The sequence below is a fragment of the Amaranthus tricolor genome, chromosome 5 (assembly GCF_026212465.1).
Source record: "Amaranthus tricolor cultivar Red isolate AtriRed21 chromosome 5, ASM2621246v1, whole genome shotgun sequence".
Lineage (NCBI taxonomy): Eukaryota > Viridiplantae > Streptophyta > Magnoliopsida > Caryophyllales > Amaranthaceae > Amaranthus > Amaranthus tricolor.
The window spans coordinates 21,084,346-21,096,945 of record NC_080051.1 but is presented as its reverse complement, the minus strand read 5'-3'; the positions used below and the strand labels follow the sequence as shown (position 1 = coordinate 21,096,945).

The 12,600-nt window shown below is 34.2% G+C and overlaps 1 protein-coding gene across 1 annotated transcript; it reads right to left on the bottom strand.

Annotated features, from left to right (window-relative positions):
- Window positions 1-565: 565 nt before the first annotated feature.
- Window positions 566-8,789, bottom strand: LOC130812638 (beta-galactosidase 1). The gene is made up of 19 exons (XM_057678179.1): window positions 8,220-8,789; window positions 7,984-8,079; window positions 7,768-7,880; window positions 7,612-7,678; window positions 7,253-7,345; window positions 6,989-7,132; window positions 6,348-6,436; window positions 6,154-6,259; window positions 5,979-6,066; window positions 5,303-5,421; window positions 5,044-5,208; window positions 3,275-3,447; window positions 3,061-3,170; window positions 2,422-2,531; window positions 2,215-2,325; window positions 2,024-2,134; window positions 1,731-1,936; window positions 1,242-1,578; window positions 566-1,160 (listed from the first exon to the last, which is right to left on the bottom strand). The coding sequence occupies exons 1-19, from the start codon at window positions 8,397-8,399 to the stop codon at window positions 1,050-1,052; spliced, it is 2,529 nt and encodes an 842-aa protein (XP_057534162.1). The 5' UTR covers window positions 8,400-8,789; the 3' UTR covers window positions 566-1,049.
- Window positions 8,790-12,600: the final 3,811 nt, after the last annotated feature.

Sequence of the window (12,600 nt, the reverse complement as noted above, 5' to 3'; positions counted from 1 at the left end):
TTATTACACATATATCTAGTTAAGAGTTATTTAAATTGTCTGATATATGAAAATCCAAATTGGATCTGAAAGACACCAAACCAATCGATCTTGAGCATAAACTATATCCTAGTGAACAGTACCGTTTCTGATAATTTTTGGGCTTTAGGAGAAAATTAAAAAAAAGGCCCTTGAATAAGTGAAGTTTCCTTTTTTTTCCCTTCAATCTTGCATTATATAATTTCTCTTTTTTCCACCACATCAATGTCAAACAAATATACGAATTATCTTTAATAATAAGAATTGACTCAATTTGAGCCCCTTCATGAGTTGGGCCCTAAACAGTTGCACATCAAAACTACCCCGGGAACGGCCCTGCTAGTGGACTACAAATACCGGTTTATGAAAGAATATCACACAAGTCATCACCTTCATCATTCTTCAAGCCCTTGAAGTTTTCTTGCATCAGGACATCCTCATAGGCTCGATCGACAAAATCCAGAAGATTAATAAAGTTTACAGATACAATTGCAATATCAACACAAATCCATTTATGCAAGAGGCCATGATATCAAAGAAACAATCATTGAAAAGCAAAGCCCGAGTTATGTAAAAACGAGCTTATAATTACTTCTATGTAGCTATTACAACTGTTACACCAAATGGAGAGCAATGAAAAATTGCCTATGATAGAAAATTCACTAAGAGAAGGGAACAGGATAAACACATAATCTAAATGATACATGTGTTGCACATCAGCACATGGATTCTTATAATTATCTCAATGTGCAAGTGCTAGCTACAATCCCCTCCTCGACTAATAAAGTCGGTTCGACTTGTTCACCTTTGCACTCTATTTTAAGCACAAAAAATGAAGGACAGCTTGTTTATGTACATGCTTTGGACTCGAGTGTGTTGTGGAGTTTGTACAACTTCACCAAGTCAAAAGCGGAAATGGAAATGGTATGGATGAATAAAATCAATGGAAATACGCCACATCGAGATTTTAATAACGTAATGATTGGAGAATATGAAAGCCTTCCTTACGAAGGTTATGATAGAGAGGCACATCAGCTGCAAATTGCCTCAACTGCGAGCTTTTTCATAACATTAGGGCATGGATCTCCTCCAAATAGCTCGGGTTCAACGGTTATAGCACAACCCGCCTGACCAACACAATCCTGACCACAAAAAAAGTTTAAGGATCAACCGAATCGAAACTATATACCCTTCAAAAGGTTTTTAAAGCAATGTAAGCGTACCCTTTCAAATATATCATACGACTTGTGGGCGTGACAGCTTCCTTCTCTGTAGTTTCCACAAGAACCTTCGGGCGTCCCAAAACTGGCAAATTTAATCGAGGAAATCTTCTGCCCGGGAGCACACCACAGGTGAGCCTTTGGCCGCAATGGTCTACTGATTTTCCCAGAAGATTTCAAATGCCAATTTACTAGATTCGGTTGCCACTCATTAATGTCGGAACAGATGCTGTTTATTTCTTTTTTCATTAACGATATCCAATTCGGGTCTCCACCCATTTCTTCAAATACAACCATCAAATTTCCTGTCGGCTTCAGCCATGACCGTGGAACATGGTACCTGAAAACGACTTTTTACATTAGGATCAAAACAACCCAACCAAATCCAGGAAAACACTTGGGATTTGGGAGTATTTTTAGGATCAAAACTTGGGACTAATATTAAAATTTTCTACTATTGAATTGATGACGTTGTTTGAGTTCTGCACTCACCATCTCTGAGAAGCATCTCCACAATAGCTTAAGCATTTCTTCTCGCTAAAATACCCAGCATAGCTACAGTCGCTGCATGAACCTTTTGCTATATAAGAAGGCCAGTAACGCCCAATGTTCTTTCCGTTAATCCATACTTGACCTTTACCCATGGCACCCATATCTAAAGCAAGGGGCTCGTTTCCATGTGGCGCATTGAAAGTAGTCTGCGAGCATCAACCAAATACCGTCACTTTGAACTATATACATCCTCACAAAAATTTTATATGGAAGTCGAAGGTTTGGGAACTCACTTTATACCACGTCAATGGTTGTCGTTGGGACAGAAACTTGCCTTCAACCCACTCAACGTTGGAGACACCGGTAAGTGAATGTAGACTCAATGATTCTCCTTTCATTCCAATCTGATAAGAAACCGGAGAATGAGTTTGTATAACTAAAGGGTTTCTTGAATACGAAGATAATTTCAAAAATGGGGTTGAACCTTGTATGACCATTTCTGCCATGTCAAGTCCCTCCTACCCTCGTTCAGACCGCTTAAAGAAACAGGACCGAGAACACCAGCATTCCACCGCTCAAAGTTAGGGCCAACATTCTGACAAGGAAAAGACTGATTAGTTGTGAGCTATAAACATGCCCAAGTGCATGTATAACCCAGTTATGTAATGGCCCTGAGAAACAAAGAACACACCGGTAGCCCAACAGCAAGGCTGAGTAGTGAAATCTTGTTGATTCCAGCCCTCAAGTTCACACCTTCACTGAATGTAACCTTGGGGAATTCAAGACTTCCGTAGGCGGTGCCTGTCACAAAATGGACACGAAGAATGTTCTGTCATATATCATAGCAAATACCAACAATCAAGTAATTATATGTGGATAAAGCTAGCAATTATATGGCAGCACTAAAAACGATCATTTCAGATAACTGCATAAAAACAAATATGATTCCCTCTAAGTAGGTAAAATACCTTCCTGACATTCATAATAGCATTTTTGCTAGAGGTGTTCAAAACAGATCTAAAGACCCGATATTCACCCGACCTTATAACCGAACCCGACTTAACCTGATATAAAAATGGGTTTACAATTATGTAAAAAACTATTGTGGACACAAGACCTAATTTTAAACCGAGCCGAAACACCTAATCTGAAATCGACCTTATGAGCTGAATGAAAACCCTTAATTTTCGCATTCTTAACAGCATACTATGAGGGTTTCACATTCTTAATTTTCGCATTCTAATGTCCGTCTGCGAAATAAGAATCTGGAATCATTTGAGATACAATTGAAATAGATTTTGCATATATGAAGTTGAAAGAAATTGCTCACCAGCTAATTGCCCATTGATATAAACATGCAAAGCATGTCCGGCTGACATTACATTGAGAACTGGCCGTTTTCCACCCCTCAAGAATCCCTCATTGGGATCAATCTTGACACTGTCAAGGGAAGAATACACAAGTCAGAGAAATGTCGACTGAATGATAGCAGAAAATTCCTAGATAGATGAAAGTTATAGACTCTAGAATGCAAAAGTACTCACTCAGTCATATACCACAAGTAATCAGTCCTATCTCTTGTGGTATTAACCTGTTCTAATAACCCCACCACTGAAAACGCACTGTCATCAGTCGAAGCTGTCTCATCGTTGTATGATTGCCAAGAGAAGTGTTGATACACAGGAGTGAACTTCATTTGTGCACTCTGAGCCCCAACCTGCAACAAAGGTAATGATGCCAAACGAATCAATATCCCGCAGACACGAAGTGCTAGTCGGTGACAACAATCTATCTAATCCACACACACCATAGTTATTAGAATCCTGATTTTTATCTACGATCCTACGATTCAAAAATAGGCGACCGATTCGGATCGTACATTGGATCTTAACGTTGGTAGAATCGTGTGATTCTACTTAGCTCAAGAATCTAGGTGGTGGGAACATAACACGATTTTACGATCCTACGATCCAACTGTATCAATATGACTAGGGCTGGCAAAAGCTGACCCGACCTGCCAACCTGATCTGAAACCGACCCGAAATTAGCGGGTTTGGGTTTAGATTTTTGACCCAATTAATTAAATGGGTCAACCCGACCTGATCTGTTTATTAAATGGGTTAGGTTCAGGTTGAATTTTTAAACCCGAAAAAAACCTGTTTAACCCATTTATTAAATGGGTCATTCAGGTTAGGTCGACCCATATTTAACCCATTTATTTACCCATTGAAAATTTTAAAAAAAGTCATAAAGAAATAATGAATAAAGAGTGCAGCGCCATTGTGATTTACCATTTACTGGTATATGAGTCATATACTCATTTGACCCGTGGAAAACCCTAAATTCCTCTCCTTCCCTCTTCCTCAATTCCTCTTCTCTGTGGTGCCATTTAACCCATATTTGCGGCGCCTTCTTCCTCAATTCCTCTCCACTTTCCAGTCTCCTGCTTCTCTGTGCGACTTCGGAGTGCGCCTTCTCCTTCCCTCTTCTCTATGGCGGCACCAAGGTAAGAATTATTTCTTTGTTTTCCCATTTTTCTGATTTTTTTTTGATCGATTTTTTCTGATTTGGATTGTGTTCGATTTTTTTTGATTTTTCAGTTCAATCTAACTGATCTTCAATTTAATCTACCTGATCTTTCAGCACTTTGCCGGGTATTCAATCAGCTTCTCTTTCTCTTTTTTTTTTTTTTTTTTTTTGTGTGATTCATATGTTCTTTGATTTTTTTCTTGTTCTTATTTTCATGTTTTTTATTTTCTGATTTCTGTGTTCGATTCTTAACTCCATCAATGGCTGAAAGTTTTTACAGTGTTTTACAATGTTCAGAATTTCAACTCGATTTTTTCTTGTTTCTATTTTAACTCCATTAATGGCTGAATATAATATATGGGTCAAATGAGTCAAATGACCTGAAATATAGACCTGGAAAAAAAGCAGGTTAAATGGGTCATTAGCAGGTTGACCCGACCTGCTACAGATCAGGTCGGGGTTTCAATTTTTGACCCATTTAATTAAATGGGTCAGGTTCAGGTCAAGGGTATATTGACCCATTTATATATGACCCGAACCTGAAAATGACCCAACCCGACCTGTTTGACACCTCTAAATATGACTATAAAATTCACGTTTTTCTTGATTTACAGTTTTAAAATGATTATTAAAAGTACTATTTTTCAAAACTTATTAGATGAAGTCAAAACTAAAAAACTATAAATCTTTGAGGTACATATTCTCCTCACCTTTCTCCTTTTTGTTTATGCATCTAGCAAATCCTAATTGTTGCAATATAAAAGTGTAACGGAGAATTTCTCACCCTTGCAGTGTTGTAGACAGTGTTCTTGCAATCAGGAAGAATGCTAATTGACCAAGGGGGCAAGTTGTAGTGATTATTCCCATAAGACACCTTTGCATAAGAACTTGGATTATAGTTGGCAAGGAATGCAGCACAAGCTCCAGATCTTGACTTGAATTCATGAGCCTGCATGATAATAATGTATCTCAATGACTTATTACAATGTACGCAGAGAAAAATCATTACAAAATTGTGAAGTACAAGTAGTTAGATTGCTAACCTCTTGACTTCTTCCCAGTCGGATAATATTCGGATCACTGGAAATTAGAGCTGGCTCACATAGTTTAATAGCCCTATGCAAATCCTTTAAATGACCCCATTTGGGTTGTCTCAAGAGTCCTGAAAAGTGACAGTAAAACCGTTCAACGGTTACATGTATGATTTTTCGGCAGGTTTAAAATTTCAATAAAATGTCAGAAACTAGTATTGAATTAAAAGTATGAGAGATTCACAGTCCAAAACTATGTTACTCAGACTCTTCATTTTGCTTCACGTACCCGTGTCCGAACCTTGATGCTCGGACATTGGTATGGCACTTAGACACTTCATTTTACGCATAAAAATTGAATATTTAGATGTCCGACACTTGGACACGTACCACTATCTGACATCAGTACCCGAGTCCAAGTAACATAGTCCAAAATATAAGATTTGAGTTATGGAAGGTAATACAACATTAGACTGAGATGAAGTTCACTTAGACTAAGAAACGAATAATTGACCGTCATACTTCTTATTTGCATACAGAAGCCGTAGGTGCTTGGTGGCCATATGCTAAAACCACACTCTTTCTATATATTTTAAAAACTCAATGCATTTAGACCAAGTAGAGAAACTTCAACGTACAATCAACAGTCGACACGGTAAAATTCTGCAAGAGATCTAGCATGACATACCGAATTCATCCAGAGGAGCATCATAGTCATAGCTAGTAGCAATAAAAGGACCACCCGCAGTTCTGCCGAAGTTAGTACCACCATGATACTGGATACAAATACATTGAACAGTGAGTGTAGGAAACAAACTACAAGGAAGTTTATAGCCAGTAAGCGCGAGACAAAATTAGCTCACCATATAATAATTGACAAAAGAACCCCCTTTCTGTATGAATCGAGCAACAGAAAATGCCAGATCTTCAGCTGGTCTGCTAGGAACTGGACCCCCAAATTCAGTATACCTGATAGCAAGATGATATACAAGTCAACTATACTACAAATTTCACTGCTTACATATCAGCATTTTTAGGGTGTTGTTATAAATCTCACCATCCAGTCCAAGCCTCTGTCCACATTTTTGGTTTATAAGCCTTATTTGGAGAGAAGTAATCACAATAGAAACCATTGCATGTGTTGATCTGCGAAAAAACGAGCAAATTAAGCTAAAAAGAAATGATCACCATCACTCAGACACTGTAGCACATCTCGTCACCTAACCATGACTCGGCTACCAATTGAGGTCAAATGATGTCTCTTAAGCAACATAAAACGAGTTGCACATAAAAAAGCCAAACGAAATAATAGAACCAGAAATTGCATATAAAAAGCCAAATGACATAATAGTACAATTTGTTAGTGAAATTATATTTATATGATAATAAACGTAGAGATATTTGATAACAAAGAAACAAAGCCTACTCCATTCAAGACGAAAACTGCATCAAAAACAAGCCAACGGCAGATAAGATAATTTTTAAAAATTTTATGAGTGAAACCCATGTGCAATGCCACAAAAATTATACTTTTAACAGCATTTTTAGGCAACAAAAGGAGACAACAAGATTTACAACATTGAAGTAGCAACAATAGTAGCAGAAAAACATGAAACATCCAAAGAGTACAGTAATATAAAAATCATTTATGATCCTCAAAAGAATCAATGGTAGGGTATAAGTTTCAAAGATTCTTACAACTGGGTCTGGAGCATCATCTTGCTTGCACATGACCCATGGGACACCAGTACCTAATCCCACAGCCATTTTGGCCGCCCAGTTACTATAAGCTTTACCAGGTGCACCAAGTTTATACTCCATTGGCCCATATTCATTTTCAATCTGTCATTAAAAAAATGAAAAATTAATGTTCGGGCTTGAATCTAAAGTAGAAACATTTCAAGTCTAGGCATCCAAAATCAAGAAAAATGAAGATGAACCAATTTGGATACACATATATACCTGAGACAGAATAATTGGACCTCCTTGTGATTCAAATAATTTTTCTGCTTTCATCATGTTAACAATTTTCTCTGTGAATCTTTGCATTTCAGCCTAAATTACAATATAATGAATGTACAAAAAAAGTTAGTAAATAATCTTGATTAATACGATACAAGCTATGTTACTTGGACTATTCGTTTTGCTTCACATACCCGTGTCCGATCCTTGATCCTCGGACATTGGTATGGCACTTATACATTTCATTTTAGGTGGAGAATTGAATATCTAGATGTCTTGGACACGTACCGATATCCGAGTCCAAGTAACATAGACTACAAATTTAATTACACTATGTGTCTTAATGATTATCAGCTAACCTTGAAAGGTCCATTATCTGTTCTGAAGCTAATTCCAGGAACATACTTCAACCAAACAGGAAACCCCCTGAAAATAGAGAATCCAATATATATAGAAACTTTCTTCTCCCATTCTTATAAGGAACAAAATAAGGAAAAAGGGTAACAAGAAATTACCCAAAGTTCCACTCTGCACAAACATAAGGTCCAATCCTTAAATGCGCATATAGACCAGCTTGTTGAATTAACTTGATGAATTTCACAAGGTCATACCTTTCTTCAAAGTAGTACTACCCACCCACCAAAAAAAGAAACAAACTTTACCAATAAATCTCACAAGAAGTTGTTAAAAAGAACAGAAAAATCAAAAGGTAATGTGAAAAAAATGATTACTTTTCCTTGTTCAGGTTCATGTCCATTCCAGAAAACATAGGTTTGAATTACATCTAAACCACCTTCTTTAGCCTTTTGAATAAGATCTGGCCACATCTACATTTACAAAAACCACAAAAAATAAACAAAACCCAATTCAAATCATCAAAAATAACAAATACCCACAATTTAAAATCACTAAATAAACACTAAAAATAAGAAAATTAAAACCAAAAAGAATGCACATTAATCCTTACCTCAGGGGTACTCCTTGGGTAGTGAATAGACCCAGAAATAAGAATCCTTCTTTGCCCATTAATGGTAATTGCATGATGATCATAACCCACACTTGCATTTACAAGTGATAAATTTAAGAGCACAAAACACCAAAAAATACAGATAATAAATATAAAAAATGAGGGTTTAATGGACACCATTTTTAATCTTTTGGGTTGCTCTTTGAGCAATGAAACAAATACACCTCCTCTTTCACTACTTTTCTTGAGAAAAAGTAACAGATAGCAATGAACTTTAGCTTATTCCATTGTTTTTCTATCCAACACTTTATTCTATGCTTGTTTTGAGAGAGAAAATAGAGTAAAGGAGTGAAACATTAGTCTAAAAAACAGCTGTGAATGTTTTTTTCTTTTGTTTTAAGATCTCAAGGAATAAAATGTTTGATGGCTTTGAAAATCTGATGGATGATAATAATAATAATAATAATAATAATTAATAATAATAAATAATAGTAAAAAAAAAAAAGTTTTATAGGGTTGAAGTTGAACTGGATTGCAATTTGCAGAATGAAGAGGCTTTGCAAGTGATTTTATACACGCTTAGAGTCACACAGTAAGCGACTAAGTGTACTGGTGCTACTACTAAATCTAAAATGTGGAGATGGCCAGATGGGGGACCTTGTTTGTGGGTCCATGTTTTATGGCCATTCTTCAATACGGCCTTGCGGATTCTGCAGGGAATATTTTATTTTTACTTTTATTTTTTTATAAATTGTCGTGATAGACGGTCTATCCGAGAGACGTATTGGATATATGGCTAAATAGTCTAATTAATACAAATTAAAAAGGAAAATAAGAATGTGGGTTTCTTGTTTTAAATTAATATTCTCTCATATTCACTATTATTGTACTATTTGATTTTTGTACATTATTCATCAATTACTCTTAATATATATTTTGTTCTTAATCTATAAATGAAAACATGTTTAAGTGAAATCTTGTTTGATTCGTATTAATGTAAATTTTATTAATATTAACTTTTTATAATTTTTACTTAAACACAATTAGAGATATTTAAGATTGAAGTAGTGCATCGCAAATAGAAAAACCAAATGGGATAATAATAGTGAATAAGAGGGAGTATTGTACTATTCATTGATCACCTTAAATTTTTGATCATTATCTAATTTATAAGTTAAAACATAGTTAAATGGAATTTTTTTGATTGATCTCAATGTAACAATTATTATATCAAATTTTTATAATCTATTATTATTATATAGTTAGAGATATTAAGGATTAAATTAGTGCATTAGACTACGTGAAAAGTCAAATGGTGTAATATTTTGGAACTGAGAAAGTACATTAAATTTAAACCTTTTTCTTGATTTTCTGTAAATAAATTTACCCCCTCCCTTTTGTACCTTAAAGTTGTTTAATAAGGAATGTATATGGTAATTAAGAAAAATAAAATATTTTAGACAAAAATGTTACTTTTGGGCAAAAAAATATTATCTTTTTAAAAAAAATTGCTATTTTTTGGCAAAAAATGTTACTTTAAAAAAATTCAAAAAAGATAATACAAAGTGACACGTTTTTTCGAAAAGTAACACCTTTTTGTGTATTTTTTGTTCAGAATTGTATTCTGAAAGTAACACTTTTTTTAGGAAAAGTATCATCTTTTTTTTAAACAAAAGTAACAATTTTTCCCCAAAAAATAACATCTTTTTAATAGAAAAGTAACACTTTTTTGTCAGATGAATTGGTTCTCACGGTTCTCATATAAGGATGATTCTCACTTGAACTTCTTCTTATATATATATATATATATATATATATATATATATATATATATATATATATATATATATATATATATATATATATATATATATATATATATATATATATATATATATATATAGTCATGCAATGCGGTAGAATTAGAGCGTGTAATAATTCTTTTTTTTATTTATTTTAATTGATGTATTATTTAATAATTTATCAAAATATATTGTTTGATAACATGTGAATATTCAAATACAATAATATATATTTGTAATGAAAAAATATAAGTTTATTAAATACTTTATATAAATTTATTTATATTATTTAAGTTGTTCAATTATATATATTATTATGTGTATTTCTTTTGAATATATACTCTAATAACATAAATAACAATTGAACAACTCAAACAATATAAATAAATTAGAACACTTTAATCTATCATATTACTGATGATTGTGATTATATTAATTGATATATATGACAACTGTTTGAGGGTAATTTATGACAAATGAAATGTTTCAAGGATTATATATCATTTTTATATAGGTAAAGCAAAAAAGTGATTGCACAAATATGATAAACTTTCATCCATAAGACATTTGCATTTCAAGTGATCTCTAGCACCATCTTTCCCACCGAGTTGGGATGATGCACTACATATATAATATAGGTGGAAGGTGTAATATTTATATTGGAATGTGTTCTAGTGCTTGCTAGGAGTTCTGTCCTAGTGTGTGCAGCCCTAGTCTATGATCAGCTGGTTGCTAGGTATTCTGTCCAGGTGTGTGCAGTCCTGATCAACACCTTCTCATGTATGTAGTATAGGTGATGATGAGGGATAGTGCAGTGTCAGCATGCTCTTAATTACAAAGGTTGCCAGTTGTTCAGAATGATCATGAAAAGCTTTTATATATTTTTGTTTCCTCTTGTAAGTGCTATTTAGCACGTGTGTTTATAGGCTTATGTTAGTTTGTTATAAGGGTTTTTAGGTTGTTATAACAATCTTTCTTTTGTCTTTTTCCTTTTTTTGATTTGTTTGTAAGATATATATATATATATATATATATATATATATATATATATATATATATATATATATATATATATATATATATATATATATATATATATATATATATATATATATATATATATAGCCTACCTTGTAAACAATTAATTGTGCATTAATAGAATCTTTCTGTTATTCTTCCTTGCTCTTCTTTTGGTTCAAGTTTTATTATGGTATCAGAGCCACAATTCTAATCTCACTCCTCCTCTTCTCTTTTCTTGATTCTTTCCCTTATTATGGTAGACAAGTAATCATGGGAAAATCTGAGAAAAATAATGATCCAACACAGAACTCTTCTTCAGTTTACTACCTTCATCCAACTAACACTAGTTTGAAACTAGTCATAAACGTTTTTATAAGGAGTAGGGTTTAAGGGTTGGAAACGGTCTATGTCAATTGCACTTTCAGGCAAGAACAAATTAGGTTTTGTCAATGGTACAAGATCAATAACCAGTTCTTCACAAGAGAAAGCTTGGGATCGTGTCAATGACACTATCATTGGGTGGATCATGAATGGAGTGGAAGAAAACAAAGGTAAGAGCATTTTATGGCTTAAAACTGCAAATGAGGTTTAGGATGAGTTGGAGCATAGTTATAGGCAATCCTCCTCAGTACAATTGTTTCACATTAAGGAGGAATTGAGCAAGATATCACAAACTGGTGATATGACTATAGAAGATTTCTATACCAAGTTGAAACGCATATGGAATGAGCTTGATGCTCTTAACCCAATTGTTTCGTGTTCTTATAATGGATGTGGGTGTGATCTTTCACAAAAGGTTAACAAAAGCCAACAAAGTAGGAGATTAGTGCAATTCTTGATGAAACTCCACCCCAAATACCATCAAACTAGAAGCAACATTTTAATGAGGAAACCTACACCAACTGCTGCTGAGGCTTATGGAATCTTGCTTCAAGAACAAGTACATCAATGTATAAGCAAGAACACATATCTTGATGAACAAGAGTCAATGGCATGTAGGGTAAAAAAAAAAAGAAAGACATATGACAACAAAGGCAAAACCAACATAGGAAACAAGTGGCAAAATAATGGCTTCTTTTGTGATCACTTTAGGATTCTTGGGCCCACCCAAGATAAATGTTGGAAATTGCATGACTATCCCCCTAAGTTGAAAAACAATAGTTGGAGAAAGCAAGAGAGTCTCAAATGTTTCAAATACTGACTGTGACAATAACAACAACGCAAATGCTGAGAGTAGGCTCACTGATGAGCAAGTTGGGAAATTTTTAAGTCTTCTCAACAAACTGAATAATCAAACAGAAGCCAAGGAAACCTCTGCAATCAATACTGCACATTTAGCAGGTAAAATTTTTTAATGTTTATAGCAATAAGAAATGGACTGTAGATAGTGGGGCTTCTAACCATATTTGCTCAAAACTGAATTCCTTCACCAGCTATACCAAAGTGGAAGGAAAACCCCAGGTTGTGACTATCCCTAATGGAACTCAGTTTAGGGTGGAAATAATAGGGACTGTTAGATTAAAAAATGGTGTTATCCTAAAGAATGTTTTATATGTTCC

What these genes read in the sequence shown, in the direction of transcription:
- LOC130812638 (XM_057678179.1), bottom strand. Translation starts at nt 8,399, where the DNA reads ATGGTGTCCATTAAACCCTCATTTTTTATATTTATTATCTGTATTTTT. An exon ending in ATGAACCTGAACAAGGAAAA is followed by an intron (nt 7,881 to 7,983) that starts GTAATCATTTTT and finishes GTGGGTGGGTAG; the next exon opens with TACTACTTTGAAGAAAGGTA. An exon ending in GCCTTGCTGTTGGGCTACCG is followed by an intron (nt 2,326 to 2,421) that starts GTGTGTTCTTTG and finishes TTTCCTTGTCAG; the next exon opens with AATGTTGGCCCTAACTTTGA.